Source organism: Littorina saxatilis, linkage group LG9, assembly GCF_037325665.1.
Source record: "Littorina saxatilis isolate snail1 linkage group LG9, US_GU_Lsax_2.0, whole genome shotgun sequence".
NCBI lineage: Eukaryota > Metazoa > Mollusca > Gastropoda > Littorinimorpha > Littorinidae > Littorina > Littorina saxatilis.
Window position 1 is genome coordinate 38,072,866 of NC_090253.1, and position 24,445 is coordinate 38,097,310.

The 24,445-nt window shown below is 39.9% G+C and overlaps 3 protein-coding genes across 6 annotated transcripts in view; 1 reads left to right on the plus strand and 2 right to left on the minus strand.

Annotated features, from left to right (window-relative positions):
• The window catches only part of LOC138975983 (uncharacterized), a 33,694-nt gene extending 33,126 nt beyond the window's left edge, over positions 1-568 (minus strand). For all 4 annotated transcript variants that reach the window (XM_070348767.1, XM_070348766.1, XM_070348765.1 and 1 more), the window contains exon 1: positions 382-568. In XM_070348767.1, coding sequence (XP_070204868.1) covers positions 382-400 — 19 coding nt within the window. In that variant the 5' untranslated portion in view covers positions 401-568. The remainder of the gene's footprint in view (positions 1-381) is intronic.
• Positions 569-794: 226 nt separating this feature from the next.
• LOC138975986 (serine/threonine-protein phosphatase PP1-alpha catalytic subunit) lies at positions 795-14,909 on the plus strand. Its single transcript, XM_070348772.1, has 7 exons — positions 795-991; positions 1,755-1,886; positions 4,597-4,827; positions 5,261-5,365; positions 10,217-10,440; positions 11,047-11,181; positions 12,768-14,909. Exons 1-7 carry the CDS (start codon positions 937-939, stop codon positions 12,867-12,869), a joined length of 984 nt encoding a protein of 327 aa, XP_070204873.1. The 5' UTR covers positions 795-936; the 3' UTR covers positions 12,870-14,909.
• Positions 14,910-16,010: 1,101 nt separating this feature from the next.
• LOC138975987 (selenoprotein M-like) lies at positions 16,011-24,074 on the minus strand. Its single transcript, XM_070348773.1, has 4 exons — positions 23,917-24,074; positions 23,473-23,543; positions 20,050-20,128; positions 16,011-19,191 (listed from the first exon to the last, which is right to left on the minus strand). Exons 1-4 carry the CDS (start codon positions 24,028-24,030, stop codon positions 19,006-19,008), a joined length of 450 nt encoding a protein of 149 aa, XP_070204874.1. The 5' UTR covers positions 24,031-24,074; the 3' UTR covers positions 16,011-19,005.
• Between the last annotated feature and the right edge of the window lie 371 nt (positions 24,075-24,445).

Consider the following 24,445-nt stretch of genomic DNA (forward strand, 5'->3'; position numbering starts at 1 on the left):
GACATGGTCGTCACAACATGCATTTTCCGCCAACATGCCGAACTGTAACTGAATCTCACACTGTCCATTAAAATACGCCCACATATATATACTATGTGCAAGTACCTGCGTGAACTGACAAGAACTGAAGAAGAGCTGCAGTTGCTACGGCAATAAATCGAACAAAATCTCAGTTTATCACTTATAAACAAGTGCAGGACAGAGGATACTGAATACACCAAGACATGAACACTGTATGTATACTTTTTAGTGCTGACTGGTGCACTGACAATGAATTGGATGGGTATGTTCATGAAAAGTGTCTGTTCCGGAAAATGTTTATTGGGTTGAGTGTGCAGGTGACCGTATCTTGGATAAACAAACATGGCGGCCAATACACACCTCGTCGCTTTATCACCATTTTGGTTTACGTTTCCTTTTCCTCCACATGATGTATAACACACACGCAATCCAGACTGGACCCTATATCCATGCTGAATATATGCAGCATGAAAAGAGTGTCTAACCCATAATGACTACATCTCCTCCACAAAAACTTGCAGTAAAAGGTCGCAAACTTCCTGGAGCCTCGATTTGGTACAACTAGCCATTTCATTTCCGCCCATTTACACCGAACTATAAACCTTATTTTGGAAGTGAAACTATACTTTTAACATTCCATATGTTTCTTTAAATCAATGCATTGCATGCGTTTTACATTGTAGAAAGCAACGCTTCTGGACATTTTGCTAGTTCGGGGTCCCTCACATGCAACCGTATTTGATGCTCTCTCGTTTGTAAATATTGAAAGATATTCATACGCCCTTCACTACGGCCGCCATCTTAGACTTGAAGTCTCTCGTAGATAGCCTTCGTGCTAAATCTGTAATCATCTGCAAGGATTTAAGTCATAGACGATTTTAAACCCTGTCATCTTAAAGCTTGGTTGTTTTTGTAATGGCTGATACCGATAAATTGAATATAGATAGTATTATAGCAAGGCTATTGGAAGGTAAGTGGAGTATCTGTCGTTCAAGAATAGAAGGCAAATTGTCCGTTACTTCATTTACGAATGACATTAATGTGGTCATTTCCTTGTATGGCATGTTTTTGTATCTGTTTGAATAGATTGGAATGTTACAATTATTCTCCTCTGTGTGGGGAAATAAGAGAACGCTTGTGTCATAAAGAGAAATTTAATCGACACCCTTGATAGTTCATCACTTCATGAGTCAGTTCGTACACTTTCGCTTCTGACGCCAGTCATTTGATTTGGTAAAAATCAGACTGAATGAATTCCGTAAGACTCGCAGCTTTTGTAAACTTCCATATGCGGTGTAACAATTATGTTTTAAGTCAGTCTTATGTAGCATGTGCAAGATTGTTCACTCGTACTCATAATTCAAAACAACTATGGCGGTATGGCGGAAATATATTGAGGGAGAGTGACGTAAGCGGCGACCTGAATTTCTATGCCCTTATCTGTTGCTATGTGATCTATCCTTTACAATTAACGAAATGTAACAAATATGGTAATTGTTACTGTTGTTTTGATCTTCTGGTAGATGAATCTTACTTCATTATCTTGCATGGTGACTAGTCAAGTTAGTCAAGCACAGACAGTACTATTTTGTTAGAACTAGAAGAATCAGCAAACCAGATGATAAGCAAATTTCTAACTTTCTCATAACGAATTTCAGATGTAGCTTATTCCAAGCAAGCTTTATCCGGTTTTGTGTATTTCATTTATTGTATTATTTCCATGTTTGTTTCAGTCCGTGGATCACGACCAGGGAAAAATGTTCAGCTGACAGAGTCTGAAATCAGAGGGCTGTGCCTGAAATCTCGAGAGATCTTCCTCAGCCAGCCTATTCTGCTTGAACTTGAAGCTCCCCTCAAGATCTGTGGTAGGTATTCTGAGGTTATGTTGACAAGTATGATGAATTTTGGTGAAGTTCAGAGCAATCAGCTACACGTCTGCTGTAGGCTAGTAAGAATGTGTACACTGCAGGTGGTCTGTCACGAGAGAGTTATTGTAACTTTTCTGTAATCTTCCACTGCATATATATATATATATATGTACTTTCAACTTCTTTAAATTTTGTAGTTTTACACAAGGAAAAAGTGCGTGTGCTCGGTGCTCTTGCCCAATTTTTATGCGAAGTCCTTTTCCTTGTTTCCTGGAGCGAGGTTTTTGGCAGGACTCTTCAAACAGTCCTCTCTGTCAGTTTGTCACAGTCTGTTTCTGGGTTTGTAAACAAAAGGTTAGGCTTCTTCGTGTATGTGAAATCCTGACCCATTGAATTATTGAGTGTCCTGCAATGTACTATGTAGATCAGCCTCTTCACTATTTTCCTTTTGAAAAAATCAGCGAGTTTGAGTCTGCTCATTATGGCTCACCACTGCACAAGTAAGGTATTTGTTGGTCAGGAAAGGAAATGGATGCTTTCTGCAGTCTTTCACTCTTTGGGGAGAAAAGTACCTGTTGAGTAAAAGGACGTGACTATGAGGGGTCCTTACTAAGTACATGTGGTTCAACCCAATGAATAGCTGTTTGAACTAGAAGATGCATTTTAATGAATAGCTGCTAGAACTAGAACTATAGCAGGGGTGTCGTTTGGATCGGCCAATCGCTGATTTTATTTTGCTTTGGCTGAAACTTTCATGTCCTTATCGGCCAAATGTCCGAAGAGTATTTGTCTGAATCGGCCATGGTTTGTCCGTTTTTGTTTATATTGGTCAGGCTTTGATTGCTAAAACTGCTGCAGATGTACTGACTGGGGATACCAAAAACGAAACATCAATGTTTTGAACGGAAGCCATTGACGAAAATGATAGCTGCCAGAGTGGTTTCCCTTGGACACTCAGCGTTTGTGTCCGCCGGCTCGCGATAGTTTATCAGTCAGTCAGTGCTTTCGATTTGGATTTGAACATCATGTCGCATCACTGGTGTTCTGCCATTCTCATTTTTGACTCACATGCGAAGCAAAAGTGAGTCTATGTACTCACCCGAGTCGTCCGTCCGGCCGGAAAACTTTAACGTTGGATATTTCTTGGACACTATTCAATCTATCAGTACCAAATTTGGCAAGATGGTGTATGATGACAAGGCCCCAAAAAACATACATAGCATCTTGACCTTGCTTCAAGGTCAAGGTCGCAGGGGCCATAAATGTTGTCTAAAAACAGCTATTTTTCACATTTTTCCCATTTTCTCTGAAGTTTTTGAGATTTAATACCTCACCTATATATGATATATAGGGCAAAGTAAGCCCCATCTTTTGATACCAGTTTGGTTTACCTTGCGTCAAGGTCACAGGAGCTCTTCAAAGTTGGATTGTATACATATTTTGAAGTGACCTTGACCCTGAACTATGGAAGATAACTGTTTCAAACTTAAAAATTATGTGGGGCACATGTTATGCTTTCATCATGAGACACATTTGGTCACATATGATCAAGGTCAAGGTCACTTTGACCCTTATGAAATGTGACCAAAATAAGGTAGTGAACCACTAAAAGTGACCATATCTCATGGTAGAAAGAGCCAATAAGCACCATTGTACTTCCTATGTCTTGAATTAACAGCTTTGTGTTGCATGACCTTGGATGACCTTGGCCCAAGGTCATGTCAAGGTCAAGCATGTGAGTCGTATGGGCTTTGCCCTTCTTGTTATTCCAGTCAACTTAGACAGAATCAGTCACAATGTTAATTGTTATGTGACTGTGTCAGAGTGTGTTTATGTTGGTGTTTTACCAGTCATGTTTCCCAAGGCTTGTTAAGATGTGCACAAGATTGGAAGAGTTTTATTGTTTTACTTTCAAGAAATTCAAGTTAAACTTAAAGGTTTGAACAAGTTTCAGAGAATTGGTGTCTGTTTTAGTTGAATCAGCAAAGCTGATTGTTTCAGTTGCAGCTTGCAATATATGTTCTGTGTTCCTAAGACAATGATTGTATTGGTGTTCCCCTCTTGTGCTTCAATGTTGCGGTGACTTTCGATGAGCCAATATAATACCACGGTAATACTAATAGCGGAACATTTTTCAAAATGTCGTAAAGCTTTTTGACAGTTTCGGATGTCTAGCAACACCCCTGTATTGTAGAAGCAGGTGCTAAAGAAGATGCATCTTCAAAGCTTTGCAAATTGTATGTACAGGCCTGAAAGTGGAAAGTATTTTACTCGCCGTGGCGAGTAGAAATATATAACTGGCGAGTAGAAATGTTTGTCTACTCGCCAAATGCGAGTAAAGTTGCTAAAACAAATAATGGTTTGTTTGGCTAGTAAAGTTTGCTCTCTGGCTAGTAAATTTTCAAAATCACTAGCCAAAGGCGAGTACACTATTTGATGGACTTTCAGGGCTGATGTACTACACCACTGTGTGAGAGGTTGGGTGTTATAGGACTAGGAGTATCTAATCATAATAACCAGCTGATAGACAATGTGCCCCATAATGTGAACAATCAGGTTGTGAATAGGGAAGGAGCCTTAGAATAGAAATTGAACAGATCCTGAAAAACTAAGATTGGGGGGGGGGGGGGGGGGGGGTGTCTAAAGGGGGTGGTTCCGCTGTGTTGATGCTTTTACTCATGGTGTTTGCTTTTTTGTGTGTTGACAGGTGACATTCACGGTCAGTACTACGACTTGTTGCGGCTCTTTGAGTATGGAGGCTTCCCACCTGAGAGCAATTACTTGTTTCTTGGTGACTACGTTGATCGTGGCAAACAGTCCCTAGAAACCATCTGCCTCTTGCTAGCCTACAAGATCAAATATCCTGAAAACTTCTTCTTGCTTCGAGGCAACCATGAATGTGCCAGCATCAACAGGATCTACGGCTTCTACGACGAATGTAAGTTTTTGACAAGAAGACATCGCTCTTCTTTAAGTGCAGCTCAATAGAAACACTCAGGACAAAACTCTGTCGGGTATGAATGGGCTGTGAAAGAGAGAATACTCTTGCTTTTGTTTTATTGAGGCAACCTTATAACACATGCACTTTTACCACACATTTTAGACACACCCCTCTCTGGTGACTGGCCTATGTCATTCCGGAAATTTTGCTTCGATAAAATGAGTATTTAATCTCTCAGAGCCCCTACAAACCTGACAGTTATCTCCGAACATTGTATATTTTATACATTGGTTTTTGTGTGTGTGAGTGTGGTTTTCTTTGGTAGTTAACGTTTGAGAATATCGGAAAGGTGTTGTAGCAGGAAGCTGAAAAGAAATTGTTGTAAGGAGCTGATTTGAGCAGAGATAACATGGCAATTATTTGTTTGCAGGCAAAAGACGGTACAACATCAAGTTGTGGAAAACCTTCACAGACTGCTTCAACTGCTTACCTATAGCAGCCATCATTGATGAAAAGATCTTCTGCTGCCATGGAGGTGGGTTTTATTATTTGTTGCTTTTCAGATATATGTGGTAGACAGTTTTACTCGCCTGTGCAATCTGGGCCCGCAAGGCCATCTGTAGATGAAAAAAGGGATTGTTGAGGTTTTATCTGATGTTATTGAACCTATACCTTTGCATACCCGTCAAGTCTTACGTTTTTCGCGTAATTCTTACGGAATTTTGATGTTTTTTCAAGTCTTACGGCGTATGCCGAAGATCTTACGGTTTTTACAAAACAATTTGGTCAAATAAAATAAGATCGCAAAGGTTCGTCCGAGAAAATATTAACAGCTACAAAATCTCGCGGTAACTGATCCGGCGGAAGTACAAGGCAACGCGCATGTGCACACCGTCAGTGCGATCTGACCGAGTACTGTGCGACCACACGCGACCTCAAATTAAAGCTGTTACTTGTACTATTGTTGTTGTTCTCGGTGTCTAATCTTCAAGGTATTTTCTCATGTTGTGCGAAGTTTTAAGCCATAGAAATGAAACTAAGGGAGTTGTGATGCATTTTCGAAGAGCTCGCGATCGAAAGCGAAAGGAGCCGGATTTCTGTCACATCCAATCATGTCGGACTTGTTTTTGGAACACGCGCGACCTCAAACTAAAGCATTTACATGTCATATTTTTGTTGTTCTAGTATCTACACAGTATTTTCTCACATTGTACCAAGTGTGAAGCCATATAAATAAAAATAAGGGCGTTGTGATGCATTTTCGAAGAGGTAGAGACCGGATGTTTGTCACAACCGATCACAATCATATACGACTTGTTTTTAGAACATGTGCAACCTCAAACTAAAGCATTTACATGTCATATTTTTGTTGATCTGGTATTTGTCCTTGATTGTTGAGACACACATGAGTCTCTGACTTGTAACTTGTGTGTTTTACATGTTCTGTTTGGCTAAAATGTTCTCTTTTGCACATTGTGGTGGGGGTTTCCATTCATGATTGAATCACTGTGCTCAATGAATGAATGTTGTTAAAACACACTTGTCTTGTGCCTTTACTATCATGTAGTGTTTTGTGCATGCTGGTAAAATTTTTGTCAGGGGTGTAAATGTGTGACTGGTTGGACGTGTGCCGTCTTTGTACAATTTAGGTGATTCTCGGTACAATTTACATTTAAACATGCTTTGCATTTCAAAATTACATAAAACAGTGCAGTTCAGTGTTGAGAAAAGTTTTTTTTTTATTCTGTGTGAAATAAGGCTGATTTCTTTTATGTGTGCATGTATTTAGTTCTTGTGGTGATTAATCTAACGACTTCTGCAGTTTTGCACGTTGTCTTATGCTTTTTTGTGCAAACTTATGATTTTGTGAGCAAAATCTTATGGTGTGAGTCCACAAGAGCTTGACAGGTATGCCTTTGAAACTTTAGATATTGCTAGGTTTTGATGATCCCCAGACTTTTCACAAGGTTTGTTGACCTTCGTCAAAGGTTAAGGTCACAGCATGGTTGAGTTCTGGCCAAAAGATGAAAATTTATCAGTTTCTCAAAGATTTATGGAGTAAGAGTTTTGAAACTTTACGGAGCTAGAGTCCCAGGTATTTTTTGAGTCAATTATAATGTACGGTTAATGTTAGTAGTATGAGCATTAGATTTTCTTGTTCAGATTTATAGCTGTTGTGGAGCCTGCAATTTTTTTTATTATAAAGTTAAAGGTCTGTTTTTGTATGGGCAAGTACCTGTAGGTCATATTTCTGAAACCATCATCTTGTTAACGCTGCTATCAGTTCATTAGTCATTGATGAGCACATTTTATTATCAGGGCAGGCTATGTGGTTTTCTGCACCCTCTGTTGTGGTTATCTTTATCAGTTTATGACTATTACTGACTTGTCAAGTGGAAGACCGGTCAAATAAGGACATGTGAAGCTATTTTAGCCTGCATTATTTTCAGATGCAGAGCAAAGGATCCTGTTAATTGCTTTGTTGACTCAGGGTTACATGACTATGAGTGGATTGTGGCAGAGAAAAGATTATGGTTTTAACAGCTGTGCATCTCTGTCTCTTGTGTATGCATCGATGTGATTTTTTACCTGTAGGTCATATTTCTGAAACCATCATCTTGCTATCAGTTCATTAGTCATTGATGAGCACATTTTATTATCAGGGCAGGCTATGTGGTTTTCTGCACCCCCTGTTGTGGTTATCTTTATCAGTTTATGACTATTACTGACTTGTCAAGTGGAAGACCGGTCAAATAAGGACATGTGAAGCTATTTTAGCCTGCATTATTTTCAGATGCAGAGCAAAGGATAGTAACCTTATCCTGTTAATTGCTTTGTTGACTCAGGGTTACATGACTATGAGTGGATTGTGGCAGAGAAAAGATTATGGTTTTAACAGCTGTGCATCTCTGTCTCTTGTGTATGCATCGATGTGATTTTCTAAAAGAGATCTTTTTGCAGTTGGATCTTAGTGTTTTCCTGGCAGCTAAACAGTGTGGTTGAGCGTTTCGCCATGAGGATTCTATCAGCAGCCATAACAGATCAAGAGTTTGCATGTTACATCTCAGTGTTCTGCTCAAAGAAAGCAATTATGCAGCCAGGCTTTGGACAAGAATCAATCAATCAATATGAGGATTATATCGCGTGTATTCCGTGGGTTCAGTTTTAAGTGCATGGATTTATTTTTTTATTTTAATTTTATGCAATTTATATCGCGCACATATTCAAGGGATTTATTTATGCCGTGTGAGATGGAATTTTTTGACACAATACATCACGCATTCACATCGGCCAGCAGATTGCACCCATTTCGGCGCATATCCTATTCACGGCCTATTATTCCAAATCACACGGGTATTTTGGTGGACATTTTTATCTATGCCTATGCAAGTTTGCCAGGAAAGACCCTTTTGTCAATCGTGGGATCTTTAACGTGCACACCCCAATGTAGTGTACACGAAGGGACCTCGGTTTTTCGTCTCATCCGAAAGACTAGCACTTGAACCCACCACCTAGGTTAGGAAAGGGGGGAGAAAATTGCTAACGCCCTGACCCAGGGTCGAACTCGCAACCTCTCGCTTCCGAGTGCAAGTGCGTTACTACTCGGCCACCCAGTCCTGTCCCAAGAATGTGGGGCACATGTGGCCTGAGGATGGGTGATAAAAAAAGCTGTGCTCCACTCTTGGCTTTTGTATGGCTGTGAAGTACGGACATGAGACGGATGGAACACAGACCAGTCCTGCAGCTGACTTGATCGCATGTCTGTAGTTCGTACAGGTCATGGAAAACCTGGAAAGTCATGAAATTTGATTTTTAATTTTCCAGGCCTGGAAAGTCATGGAATTTCAATTCAAGCCATGGAAAGTCATGGAATTTAACAAAAATAACAATAAGAAAAAAATTAACCTTGAGCACGCCAGCGGCGATTTTCGTCGCCCAGCCATCCCCCCCCCCCCCCTTTTGCCAGCCAGCGGCGATTTGCGTCGCCAGCACAAGGCTTGATCGTATGACCAACTTCTCGTTCGTATTTGCATACGAGAATAACGGTATTTTTAACGGCACTTGAGCCAAAGCGAGGCTCCCTTCCGTTATCTCGTCGTGTCGTCTGCGCTGCATTTGAGTCGGTTTCGTCGAAGTTTTCTGCTTTTGTTTTTGCATCGATAAAGTACTTTAGCGCTTCGACAAGCAAGATGGAGGATGATGAGTTTGAAACTTTCTTTCGAATTGATTCTTGACAACAAAAAGTATGCGGAATTGAAACGAATTACCGAGGAAGATCTTCGCAATGAACTGTGTATCGCGGTGGAAAAAATGACAGTTCGTCAAGTCACAGTGACGGTTACGAAACGGAATTTACAAAAGTGCAGATGGATACAAACAGTGGCTGGTCCAGTTTAGTGAAATGACAGGACCAGCAAACATTACCGATAATCTGACTGCGTAGCAAATGCTTGACTTGCTTGTCGAAGAGACACTGCGTAGAAACTGACTCAAATTCAGTGCAAAGCAAGCCAGTGTCAAAACTGGCAGTGACAAGACGTAAAAAGTTTGCGTGTTCGGAAATGGCGACCTGTGGATCTAGTCATGGAAAATGTTATTGAGGCTCATGGAAAAGTCATGGAATTTTGTTTCTAAAAACCAGTGGGGACCCTGTGTAGATATAAAATTGCTGTTGATCAGTCATCACCTTAGAGTTTAAATCACAAACTAGTCTTCCATGACCCCCCGCGGGTTAGGGGGAAGAATTTACCCGATGCTCCCCAGCATGTCGTAAGAGGCGACTAACGGATTCTGTTTCTCCTTTTACCCTTGTTAAGTGTTTCTTGTATAGAATATAGTCAATTTTTGTAAAGATTTTAGTCAAGCAGTATGTAAGAAATGTTAAGTCCTTTGTACTGGAAACTTGCATTCTCCCAGTAAGGTAATATATTGTACTACGTTGCAAGCCCCTGGAGCAAATTTTTGATTAGTGCTTTTGTGAACAAGAAACAATTGACAAGTGGCTCTATCCCCTCTCCACCCTTTCCCCGTCGCGATATAACCTTCGTGGTTGAAAACGACGTTAAACACCAAATAAAGAAAAGAAAGTCTTCCATGTAATGTGTGTCATGCTGTGCTTCTTTAAGATGAAGAGATACATGGAACTTAATAAACCTTTTTCTTTTTAAAGAAGAGATATTAAATGGTTTATTTCAGTGTCATTTCACACATGCTAAGACTGGCTACATTCACATTGATTTGTGTGTGGTCTTGAATTTTTATTTGTGTAGCTTCTGATTGTTTCATCAAGACTAATAGTGATAAAATTTTCTTGCATCTGTCGTTCTTACGAGCCAATTTCTTACCAATACGTATTGTGAACCTTGTGTTGCCACTGTGTTGCTAGGCTTGAGCCCTGACCTGCAGTCCATGGAACAGATTCGCCGCATCATGAGGCCAACAGACGTCCCTGACCAGGGCTTGCTGTGCGACTTGCTGTGGTCTGACCCTGACAAGGAGACCATGGGCTGGGGAGAGAATGACCGCGGTGTGTCCTTCACCTTTGGTGCCGAAGTTGTGGCCAAATTCCTTCACAAACACGACCTTGATCTTATATGCCGTGCTCATCAGGTAAGGCGCTGACTGTCTGGTGACTTTTGTTTTGGGCAGTAATATTGCAGGCAAATATTTCTTTTGAACCGGAAAACTGTGTCTTAGTTAGGCTTTGTGTTATCAGGGTTTGTTTTTTTAATTTTCATTTCTTTAGTGTCCCATCGCTGGGAAATTCGGGTCGCTTCCTCCCAGTGGAAAGCTAGCAGCAACTGAGTCGCGCTACCCAGGTGTCTGCGTGTTTAGGTGTATTCAGCCACCTGCACTTATGGCAGAATGACCAAGGTCTTTTACGTGCCATTGTGATGACACGGGGGTGGGACATGGCTTCCGTCTCTGGGTCTGCACATAAAGTTGACCCGTGTCCGGCCCGGCCCGAATTCGAACCTGCGACCTTTCGATCACAAGTCCAGTGCTCTACCAACTGAGCTACCGGCTAAGGAATGTTGCAGCTCCAGAATAAACTTTAAAAACTAACTTGTCTCACATGGAGGGTTGCGACATTCCAATCAAACGTATTCAGTGCAAATCAAGTTACAGATTAGAGTATCACTGAGTTCTTGAAGGAAAACATTGGAGAATGTCATCAAGTTCCTGTAAAACACAAAGTTTGCCTTTGCTGTGCAGGTGGTGGAGGATGGTTATGAGTTCTTTGCCAAACGGCAGCTGGTCACCTTGTTCTCTGCGCCCAACTACTGCGGCGAATTTGACAACGCTGGTGCCATGATGTCAGTGGACGAAACCCTCATGTGCTCTTTCCAGGTAAGCGGTATTGCTTTAAAAAAAAACTCAAATGTATTTGGCATCAACAAGTAACAATCAACGACCGGAAGTGTGTATCCGTAAGTTTGATTTGGATAACCGATAGGCAATGTTCCAAAATAACTGTCAGGATTTTCAATCGCTGTGGCAGTAAGCCACATGGGAGCCACAATTTGCTGTCAATCGCTTGCAATGATCACTTAGCACATGTTTTTCCTGAACACACGTGACTACAGTTAAAAAACACCTTGTGAGCCAGCGATCATAGGCTTTTCAGAAGAAAAGGCTATATTGGGCGCACACTGCATGACATTCACATCAGACAGAGTTAGTTGTTTGCCGAGGTGGAGGGACAAAGTCGGTCAGCAGCTTGCATTCATTTCCACTCGCTTGTCTTCCCTTGTTTCTGCATTCTCATGAAACTTCTTTAGAAATGTCTATTCTTGTGCAGGATGGCATAAATGCAGATGTGGGAATATATTTTAGAAAATGCTGCACTTGAACACCATTTGGTACACTGAAAATTCTCCCAAAAATCTAAATTGCTACACTTGAGGCTTCACAAGGGTTGGCAGTCTGACTGCAAAAGCGCTTTGATTGGACAGTCTTTTTTCCCGGAATACATCTATTGCTTGGGGAGGGGGATGAATTCATCTCTTGCTTTCACTCCCTGTCCTATTTTTTTCGATTTTTTTTTTCTTCTCCAAGCATAAGTTTAAGAAATGCAGAACATGTCCTGTCTGCATGAATGCTAATATGAGGGGTGGGATATGCTGAATGTATGCAATTGCTTTTTTGAGTCACTTGAGAAAAAGTGACTCTATGTAATCGGTCAGTGTTAGTCTGTCCGGCCGGCCGTCTGGCCGGCCGTCCGTAGACACCACCTTAACGTTGGACTTTTCTCGGAAACTATCTAAGCGATCGGGCTCATATTTTGTTTAGTCGTGACCTCCAATGACCTCTACACTTTAACGATGGTTTCGTTGACCTTTGACCTTTTTCAAGGTCACAGGTCAGCGTCAAAGGAAAAATTAGACATTTTATATCTTTTCTCGGAAACTATCAAAGCGATCGGGCTCATATTTTGTTTAGTCGTGACCTCCAATGACCTCTACACTTTAACGATGGTTTCGTTGACCTTTGACCTTTTTCAAGGTCACAGGTCAGCGTCAAAGGAAAAATTAGACATTTTATATCTTTGACAAAGTTCATCGGATGTGATTGAAACTTTGTAGGATTATTCTTTACATCAAAGTATTTACATCTGTAGCCTTTTACGAACGTTATCAGAAAAACAAGGGAGATAACTAGCCTTTTCTGTTCGGCAACACACAACTTAACGTTGGGCTTTTCTCGGAAACTATAAAAGTGACCGGGCTCAAATTTTATGTGAACGTGACTCATTGTGTTGTGAATAGCAATTTCTTCCTGTCCATCTGATGCCTCATATAATATTCAGAACTGCGAAAGTGACTCGATCGAGCGTTTGCTCTTCTTGTTACAACTTTGAACTGGATTACCAATAAATCACATAGGACCATCAATTGACTTAGCATCATTTATTAAGAAACTGTCTTTTTTTTCAGATCTTGAAGCCTGCAGACAAAAAGAAGTTCCCCTATGGAGGTTTGAACCAGGGAAGGCCTGTCACCCCACCTAGGAGCAATGCCAAAGCCAAGGGAAAGTGATGACCTACTGAGGCTTTTCGTGTTTGTGTGTGTGAGTTAGTGTACAGATCTTGAAACAAGCTGTAAAGAAGTTCCCCCAGGATGGTTGAAAATCGCATGGAGGCTTTCAGGTCTCCTGGGGACAGCCTCCCGAAGCTAACTAAAGGAGCTGGAAACGGCACCCACCGCAGAGTTTGTCATGAACTGCTAGGGAGATTTAGTTTTTCACTTGGCTGGCGACACCACGGACCTACTCTCACATAAGATGGCGGCCGTCCTGCAGATGTCTTTCTCGCTTCCTCAGCGTCGGTTCGGTCCCTGTGACGCAACAATGGCATTGCTTCTGTCTACTTTTACTGGAACTGGCGCTGAGGTATCGATAACTTTTCCTTGGTCCGGACTGTCGCCACTCAAGATGCAAAGCTTTCTCTCCTTTCAACGCTTATTGTGAGGAAAAAACCCAAGTGTCAAACTTGGAGCAAAAAAATTGACTGTATATAATCTGAGATAACAAACTTCATCATCAACAATCACAAATGTGAACTAATCATTTTGTACATTGAGTAAAAACATTGAAAAAAAATTGAGGGAAAAACAGAATTGTCCGCTGCACAGGTGTACCTGTACTCGTTGTTCTTCTTACAGATGTATTTATAATTAGAGATATGTGGTCTTGTTTGTTTTTCTCACTTGTGCTGAAGTGGTCACATCACTGTGAGTAAAAGGTTATGGGGCCAGACTCATGGCTTTCCCCTTTTCCTTTTCTCTTGCAAGTCGTTTCCTCCAAGTTCATTCTTTGTATTGGGATTTTTTTTTATGATTCTTTGTACTGGGATTTGTTTTAAAAGAACTTCAGAAGTTTAATGTTCTTTTGGAATGGAGTTGACATTTTATGGTTTGTCCATTTACGAACAAGGAGTAACTAAAACACTAATATATAATGGAAAAAACCCCATGAAGTGAGTTTTATCAGCTGATTAGTTTATATTACTTGAATGTGGGTTGAAACTAGGGGAGTGGGGGGTTGATAAACATAAATCTTATCTTTGGATAGAAGAGCATCCCGATTCAGAATACAAGCACTTGATTGAATACTTTCATTAGCAGGCAATCTGTTGTACTAATGTTCAGTGTTTCAAGATTTACAAGTGATAAAGATTCTGGTGTTCCAGTATATGTTCGACCCGTTTCTTTTGAACATGTGTTAAGCCTGTGTTAATGTTTTGGTCAAATCAGAAGTAGAAAGTAAAATTGTGTCCGCGAATAGAAAGTAAAATTGTGTTTGCGAATTGTGTACATTAAAGGAGTAAACTGTTGCACTTTATAACATCTGTGTTTGTTGTAAAAAGAGACAATGTATTCTACGAGACCTGTACTGTACATCAATTCTTGGTTCATGTTGAACGTCAGTCTGTGTCGCATGTTCCGCTGACATGAGCACCTTTCTGGCTCTCATTGTGTACATTCATGCGCCATTTCATCTCTCCCCTTTTCACCCGCTCCCATCCCCTTTCTCTGCTGTGTCACTGGAGCACTGTAGACATTTTGCTTGTATCTTCTAGAAGGATGGAATTGTAAATCACTTGCAACAATTAATAACATGCTCTGTGTCATTTTTGTCTGTCGGTCATGTATTGAAGTAGTAGTGGGATGGGTGGTTGTCATAGATGAACACTGTTTGAATGGTGTGCGTGACGAAAGTGTTATGATTCAGTTTTAGGAAAAGAGATTCCATTTGTTGGGTTTTAAGTTGTTTGTCTGTGAAGGTTCTCCTATCAAGTCATGGAGTGTGTTTTATAAGATAACTTTTTTCAGTTACTAGCAAGGGTTAGGGGTGACTTTCACAATGGGACCATGTTGGAAGGGTCAACTGATGACATGTCTTTTAATTGTGGAAGCTTTGCACCCAGCACATTTGGAAGAGAAGATGACCAGTTGACTGAAGAAAGTTTGACTTGCATGATGTAAAACCTCTGCATGTTGTAAATGTAAGTTATCTGTGTTTTTCTTTTGAAAGTTTTCATGTCATCAATGGGATGAATAAAAAGGTAGTTTTCGTAAGATTGCGTTTTGGGTGTGCTGTATGTATTATGGTGGTTGGTTGCATTATTCCCTTTTTACATTTAGTCAAGTTTTGACTAAATGTTTTAACATAGAGGGGGAATCGAGACGGTCGTAATGTGTGTGTGTGAGTGTGTGGAGCGATTCAGACCAAACTACTTGACCGATCTTTATGAAATTTTACATGAGTTCCTGGGAATGATATCCCCGGACGTTTTTTTCTTTTTTTCGATAAATACCTTTGATGACGTCATATCCGGCTTTTTGTAAAAGTTGAGGCGGCACTGTCACACCCTCATTTTTCAATCAAATTGATTGAAATTTTGGCCACGCAATCTTCGATGAAGGCCGGACTTCGGTATTGCATTTCAGCTTGGTGGCTTAAAAATTAATTAATGACTTAGGTCATTACAAATCTGAATTGTAAAAAAAATAAAAAATTATAAAACGATCCAAATTTACGTTCATCTTATTCTTCATCATTTTCTGATTCCAAAAACATATAAATATGTTATATTTGGATTAAAAACAAGCTCTGAAAATTAAAAATATAAAAATTATGATCAAAATTAAATTTTCGAAATCAATTTAAAAACACTTTTATCTTAGTCTTTGTCGGTTCCTGATTCCAAAAACATATAGATATATGTTTGGATTAAAAACACGCTCAGAAAGTTAAAACGAAGAGAGGTACAGAAAAGCGTGCTATCCTTCTCAGCGCAACTACTACCCCGCTCTTCTTGTCAATTTCACTGCCTTTGCCATGAGCGGTGGACTGACGATGCCAAGAGTACACGGTCTTACTGAAAAATTGCATTGCGTTCAGTTTCATTCTGCGAGTTCGACAGATTGACTAAATGTTGTATTTTCGCCTTACGCGACTTGTTTTTCTTTGTGGTTGGTTATAAGAATACATTGCCAACTCAAAAGAGATGCTTAATGTTTAAATTATATATAGTGAATTCCAACAATAAGCTTCAAAAAATAATTTCTATTTAATTATTCTCGCACAGCCAAAACACACTGGAAGCTATTGACATGTCAATACTTGCTCTTCCAAAGAAGACAGCAAAGGCATAAAATCAACATACAACACAGAACGTCATTTGTCACATTTTATTATTTTTTTGGTGCGTTTCAATGGACATGTTATCAACAAGACCGGTACGCTCAGGGCCCTGACTTAACTATCCATCCGACACCGCATTAGTTTTGATGTCAGACTTCATCCTGTCAGGCCTGCTGAGCATTCCTCTGTAGATAACATGCACAAGAATGTGTTTTTTTCTTAACATGAACATCTATAGACTTTGAAAGTAGAGCAAATAAAACAAATGAAATAACAATTTTCTCACAGGAACACAGATGGACGATATTGGATATAATGTCTACTGCACACTATATTACACAAAGATGAAACTGAAATGTGGAGTTATTATTTAAAGTGCAAAAATATTTCTCAATCTCTTTAATGCAAAATTCATCAATAGCACAACTGACAAATATGCTACCTCTCAATACAAGATCTGACTGTCGAAACTAAATTTAACTAACACTGAATTTCATTCAAGATGTTTTTGCAATGTGATAGAAGTCCAGTCCAAGGAAACATTTACAATAAGTAAACATTGTGACCCCATCCATTCATTTAACCGGTGACAGATACGATGTGGGCAATATGAAAGTAAGGATTGAAGTTTGAATTTCTCCCTAGGCAAACAAAAAAGGAATATGAAAAAGAAATATGAAGGAATGTTTCGGGTGAGATACCCTGTCGTTAACTTATTCTAGATGATAAAGAGGGCACTGGTAAGTAATTATACACAAAACTGCACAAAGGAACATGGAGCTGATAATGGTACTGTAAAAACCGATTCTGGAATTCATACAGAGGGGCAGGAACAAATATTGTCACAAAAACATTAAATATTACCTTTTCATCAAAGTTTCTTTCTTTTCTTTATTTGGTGTTTAACGTCGTTTTCAACCGTTCAAGGTTATATCGCGACGGAGGGAAGGGGGGTGATGGGATAGAGCCACTTGTCAATTGTTTCTTGTTCACAAAAGCACTAATCAAAAATTTGCTCCAGGGGCTTGCAACGTAGTACAATATATTACCTTACTGGGAGAATACAAGTTTCCAGTACAAAAGACTTAACATTTCTTACATACTGCTTGACTAAAATCTTTACAAACATTGACTATATTCTATACAAGAAACACTTAACAAGGGTAAAAGGAGAAACAGAATCCCTTAGTCGACATGCTGGGGAGCATCGGGTAAATTCTTTCTCGTCCCAACCAATATGGGACTCCCCCTAACCCGCGGGGGGCTTCATCATAGTTCACAAATTGTAATCTACGTCAATCTTGGAGACACATGTTATTTTCTCTTTCACCATACATCATGCCATGTGGCACAAGTGATCTCTGCAGTTATACAATGAATGCACACATCTTTACGATGAATGCTTATCTGTATCAAGTCAAAATTGACCTGCAGTTAGTATACCTAACACATCTTTCTGACTGTCTAATGTGACCAAACTAAATACTGTTATGATTTTGCTAACCATGTACATTAAAATTGTGCACAGAGTGCAACCCTTGGAATAAAAATGGTGCAAAAAAACCAAACACCACTGGTTTTTCACAGGGAAAAAAACACCGGAAGACATCTCTCTACCTCTTAAATAAGGGCATCTTTTTGCAATTAGTTAAATCCACTTAGATTGATTATTGAAAAGACATATTCTTTTAAAGTAAAGAATGTGCTGGCTGCTGTGAATGCATTCTTGAACTTCAATTATTAATCTTGTAGGTGAATGGTTCGATTGCGGAATGATCCGACATTCATTCATTCGCTGCCAACATTCATGCATGCTACAATGTGTCAGGACATTTCACACTGTACTGAAGTATATTAATGTCATGAGATTTTTCTTTGTGAGTACCCAGCACCAATCCTGAAAATGTCATGAGTAAACTTGATTGTGCATCACACGCAAATACATGTACTTTGGGATTTGCACTCCGACATAGAGAAAATAGAACTGTCTGTACACAGGCTCCTCCTTTTTCTGTCTGCTCTCAAAAATCACTTAAAAAATGACATGGTAAAGCTTTTCCCAGTTTACAGAAAAGTTGAATTAGATCCAGGGGATCTCAAGGTGAAAAATTAATGACAAATAAAATATGAAGAGAAAAAAAAACCTCTTTGGTAAGCTTGCTGACTGAATGGATAAAAAGTGCCCAATCCCATTTTTCAGGTACCATTTTACTCACTAAATGTACTTGTAAAATGTGTGCAATCTGCACTTACAGTCACAGTCACTGGTCACTAAACGGACTCAAATTTATTTCAAAATAGACTTTGAAGTTTGTGGAACATTTGTGCAATGTACACCTTTAGTACACTCTTTAAACTCAGAACAGTAACTCATAATGACTTGCTTAAACCCGGATATCCAGCAGTTTAAAAATGGCACAAAAGCAATGGTGAAAAACTGTTTTGAGCAATGAGTTATTTGAGTATGACATGTTTGAAGTTATTGCTTACCTCAATGGCACTACACATAAGTGCAGGCTTTGTTATTTATCGTATTATCTTTTTGAAAAACACACAAGATGGAGTAAAGACCATAAAGAATTCATTTGAAGTAAAGTTTTTGACGCAGTTATAAGCCAAACCTTGAATGCCTCATTCCTTGAAAACTATTGAGGCCACAGACAGATGCAATGCTCATAATCTATTGAAAATGTATTGTTTATACATGTAGCTATATTGTTACAGCTTGTAACTGCAGTGAAATATTGAGCAATAAATTACTAGTATGCTTTTCGTTTTCAAGCAATATAAAACCGAACCGAATGTTTTGTGAACACCTGTTAAACTGTCCATTAAAATTCAATTCATTTAAAAAAAAAATCCTTTTAAGTACCTCAGTCTGCATAAACCCTGTGCTCACAAACCACACAAAAAAAATCAAAAAGAAAGCAGACAGACAGTCAAAACGTCCATTCCACAATAAACAATAATTCACAGCTGTTTACGAAAATAAATAGTGACAACAAATCAAAGAAACATACACATGAACTACAATTCCTGTCTGATTTGCTCTGCAACTTCTGGTTCTTGATCTCCCTCCAGTTCCCTTTCCACATATGGCCCGAAGATAAAATCAAGTGGAACTTCTGTGCTAGCATCTAGTTTCTTGAAAAAGCCCTTCCTTTTCAAAAGATCATTGCATCCCTTCTGGTCGAAAGGACTCAGGTCGATTCGCTGTAACAGAGATGCATACACATTTGTTTAAACATTGAAACATTTGACCTGGTAAAATGTGATGTACTGGAACTTATAGCGTCTGTTCCAAAGGAAAGTTTACACCTCTTTTCAGACTGTTCTTTTCTTTTTGGCTTCTTGCAAATTAATTTTTAATGTAAAGCAATCTTCGCCAAACACACACAAAATGATGCACACAGACATTCGTGCAAGCATTCTCATATCAGTTTGCCACCATTTACTACTTATCATATAACAAGAGAGTGTGGCACTCACGCCATATGTACGTCGTAAAACTGCCAAACCTCATTTTCAACTTGATTCAATATCTTGTATCCACATACAAAACCAACAGATCTACATATGAATAGAAAGTTTATATGAAAGAAACAGATGGTGATGCAGCGATTGCAGCTGCTGCATTCATACGTGTAACAGTTTTATGTTTTCTGCCCACAAAAATGACTGGACGAAATCAATACCAGCTTTGCAAAACTAACAAACAAAACAGATGTTCATATTTGTTTGGTTAGATTTCTTCCTTAGCGTTGGAAAAATGTAGTTTTGTTGCTTTAAATGTATATATTTATATATATATTATACCCCCCCATTATTTCAAGCTCTTCTGCATCTCAATTTCAGATATGTATTGTATAAGGCTAAGGGCAGAGAGAAAGAATTGGGATTTATTTTGTTTAACAAGGATTGTACTGCTTTTCCCCCTCACCAGTCCTTGAATAAGAACCATCACACAATCGGTTAACATAAGTGGTATACGAATTCTACTGTAAATAATCAAATAAGCAATCAGAGAGAGCAACTCCACACAAGCACACACACATATATATATGCACCTACCTCCAGAACTTCTCCATCTTTGTTGAGCAAGAGAAGCTCAGGGGGAGCCCCTGGCACATTCTTAAACTCAACATTATGACTGAGCCAGGTTAAAGGATCACACACTTTGTAAAATCAGTCTGCAAGATATTTAAAAAAAACTTTACTCTTCCTGTCTTTTGTAAAACTAGTGAAAGTTGCTCCACACATCATAGACAGAAATTAATTGCATTCTTGTTTAAACAAATACTATAGTTATTCTTCTGCTTGCAAAGCGTAGTCACACAACCTTTTTCTGAAATACAACAGGATCTTGACAGCCCACAGCACTTCTTTTAACTAAGATGGCTAAACTTACATAATACAAAAGGCCATTTTATGACATCACTAATATATATCTATATATATATACGACTAGTGTCTGTGTGTCTGTGTATCTGTCTGTGTGTCTGTGCGCGATGCACGGCCAAAGTTCTCGATGGATCTGCTTCAAATTTGGTGGGCATATTCAAGTAGACCCGGGACACGACACAACCTGGTCGATATTTCAACACGTGCTCTCAGCGCGCAGCGCGGAACCGATTTTGGTTCCACCTCAGCTATTTTGGTTCCACCTCAGCTTACCCGGGCCCCCATACCGACACACCATAGCCGCTACACCACATCACAACGCCAAAGTTCTCGGTGGATCTTTTTCAAATTTGGACACCGTATTCAGCTACACCCCGGACACAATATCATCGATGAGATATTTCAACACGTGCTCTCAGCGCGCAGCGCTGAACTCATTTTCGTTTTTGTGTTCATTTCACCATTATAAGTAACTCTTCCTTATCTTCTCCAGTGTTTGGCGTTTATCTCCCTTCCTTCGTGTGGCTTTCCCGTTCAGTTGTAAGTTACTACACTGCGCTGTCCACTGCGCTGAGCGTCTTCGGATATTCCCGGCGTTCTGTTACTGTTACCTATTTTTAGAAGGTCAACGCAGTGTACAGAACGTAAATTGGACCCGTAAATTATCCTCACTGTAAAAGTGCAAAGGTCGAATCAATTTATAGCCACGCGAAAAATACACTGTCATCTATCTCTCTATAGATACGGCTTCTCTGTGTTTGTGTGTGTGTGTGTGTGAGTGTGTGTGTCTCTATGTAAGCAACACCTGTGCATTCTTCAGTTCTGTTTGTGATGTGGTCTGGCGGCTTTTGTGTAATTTTATGTACTGGCCTTCCTTTGAGAAGCCATAACTTGCTCAGTCCTGTTTGAGTGGAGTTCGCCTCCAAAGGTGATTAACACGGTTACATTCGTCGACAAGGATGGGACTCGATATGGTCAGGAATGGCATTATGGCCACTGAATCATTTTCGTGCTGTTCCCATTCCACGAATCTGGGAGGGACCTAAGCTTGGCGGGTCCATAGTTCGGCGTACGGCTCTAAGTACTTCTTCCCGGCGAAGCCGGCTACCCGGCGAAGCGGGTATTCATTCTAGTATATTATACATAGTGTGGTTAAATATCCACACAATCACATTATGTTGTGGTATCTGCAGTGTTCTTTAAGCTGAAAAAAAGCTGCTATACAGTCGCAGCAAGGTTTGACATGCAGATTCGAGATCCATTTACCAGTCCCCCGTTTCTTTCAGGCAAGACTTGCTTGCGGCTAGCCTCTCGCCATGCAAGACAGCAACAGCGAGAGCTGCGATGGCTAGCTCCACAAGAATTAAACCATTGGTTAACACAGAAATGGTTGTATGCACTGAACGGTAAAACAGCCAATCGGATTGGTAAGCTGTGCAGCCGCCATTTTTTCTTGCGTAGGGACCACCTCCTATGCATGCTCGCCTTCTCTCGCCAAATCCCAGTGTTAATTCCTCGTGATGAGAACGCTACTTCCTCGCCCCACTCGCCAATTCTCACGTCAAAGAAACGGGGGACAGGTCTGGTCAACCCTATTCCTCTAAACAGTCAGTAATTTACATATAATAATATTAATATAGGGCAATTCCAAAAAATATGCTCACCTAAGCCTGAAATTCAAAATGGAATTGACGGCTTTTTCACCGTACATATGCCACAAGAGATGTTTATAGTTACTCAAACCATTCATCGCTTGCCTCTTATTAACTCCCCTTGCATGCCGCCATTTTGTTTTGATGTCATTTGGGATCGCGCTGCGTGAAGTCTATTTTATGACAACTTTTAAGAATGTCATCGCGTGTGCTAGTTTTTATCGTTTTGGTTTCGAAAATTAATCAAAGTTTCTACAGAAGCCTAAAACTATCGTTTGATCTGTTTTACAAATATAAATTGATAATACTTTTTGAGATATATTCAAAACATTTTCCACCCCAAAATGGTGCCACGTCAGTGACGTTTTGGGTAGAAATGTTTTTTGTGGCGATGAACCGATTGGTTGATTTATTTCTTTTTTCGAGTTTTCTTAGCTTTTAGATGGAGGAGTCGAACCATGTAACTTGTGTTTGTTTGTCCCCATTTTGTTGTACACAAAATGCGTCACTGACGTGGCACTGTTTTGTAACGTCTATGGCACTTTGGAGCCATGTGTACTTGTTACTGGTAGATTTTAACCAATTTCCTTGAGATTTTTTGTTACATGTTCGAACTAAGGTTAACACAATTGTAACTAGAGAAAGCTGAGCACAAAAACGAGATCATTTGTCCTTTGTTTTTAATTTTTAGTGCAGTTAAACCGAGAGATTTGTACAAGTTATGATTCTTTCTTTATTTGGTGTATAACGTCGTTTTCAACCACGAAGGTTATATCGCGACGGGGAAAGGGGGGAGATGGGATAGAGCCACTTGTCAATTGTTTCTTGTTGATCATGTTCACAAAAGCACTAATCAAAAATTTGCTCCAGGGGGTTGCAACGTAGTATAATATATTACCTTACTGGGAGAATGCAAGTTTCCAGTACAAAGGACTTAACATTTCTTACATACTGCTTGACTAAAATCTTTACAAAAATTGACTATATTCTATACAAGAAACACTTAACAAGGGTAAAAGGAGAAACAGAATCCGTTAGTCGCCTCTTACGACATGCTGGGGAGCATCGGGTAAATTCTTTCTCGTCCCAACCAATATGGGACTCCCCCTAACCCGCGGGGGGTATTTAGTTGGCTAATCTCATAGAATTTTAGAATTTCGCTTAGTGAGTGAAATGCAGGTGAGCATTTTTGCAAGTCAGTGACCTTTTTTCAAACTCAACTTGAGTTAAGTACCCTTAGCTTTTTTTTACCTCAACATTTTTAACCTTGGGTAGGAAGGTTGTCATGTTTGGGGAAATCTCTGCACAAATTTGAGTTAATAAAAGCATCATGACTAATATTTTTATGGCGAATAATCTCTGATTTTTTGTGTGAATGCCACGTCAGTGACGCTGGAATTGCCCTAGTATATATATTTCCAAATAAATCAGAAAAGGATACAACAGAGGGAGATCCCGATTGATGAACCTCTTAACCTCTGGAAGCCTGTTCAAACGTCATCCAGTGCAGCTCTGAAAAAAGTCAACCATTTACCGTTAAAACATGTGTGTTTTATGGGGGTTTCCAAATTCCACACAAAATTAAGCTAAACTAAACCTTTCTATGTGAGTCAGTCCAATACATGATGAAGAAAATAAATACTTTTGGATGGCACAGAAGCGCTTCTGGACGGAAAGATTTAACAATTGTCAAAATGAGCTTTCCGTTAAAAAATGCAAAGCTATGCCAATAGTCTAGTTATAATCCCACAGTGGGAACAGAACATTCGCCCACTGGAAAAAGTTCGTCTGCACTGTGCAAAACACAAAGCACCTGCCCACTATGAAGATTTCGAAACTTGATTGATGGCTACGAAAACAAACTAACGTTTGGCAATTACATTACCTCAACTCTGGCACTCATAACATCTTCGTCAGTGACTGCCAAAATAGGCTGGAAGACCAGCAAAATAGCAAAAATTGCCGCCTGACAACACGTCATCATCCGCAAAGACGCCATGCTGTACTGGTGAGATGTCCAGTTGGCAATCCCGACTTCTCTCCCTTTACATTGACGTGAGCAAGTAAGAAGGCTGTGGCTGGAGGTCCGGCGAGCCGGATCCTGAGCCTGTGGGGGGCTCAAGCACCGGCGAGTCGGTGCTCGAGCCCCCAGGCTCAGGATCCGGCACTCACATGGGCGCTCACCCCGGCTGTAAATCATTAATTTGAGTTTGTGTAGGAGTTTCTAATCGCTGTTCAATTCAGAGACTGTGGAGAAAGATTGATAAAGATCAGTGTTGGATACAGAAAGACGTGTATTTCGGCAACAGCACGGTCACTGATGAGCGACTAACGGCGTAGCGAGAGATGCGCGGTTCACCAGTTCCGAACTGAGCCGAGGTCAGTGTTAGCGAGATTCTGTCGAAGTATTCGAT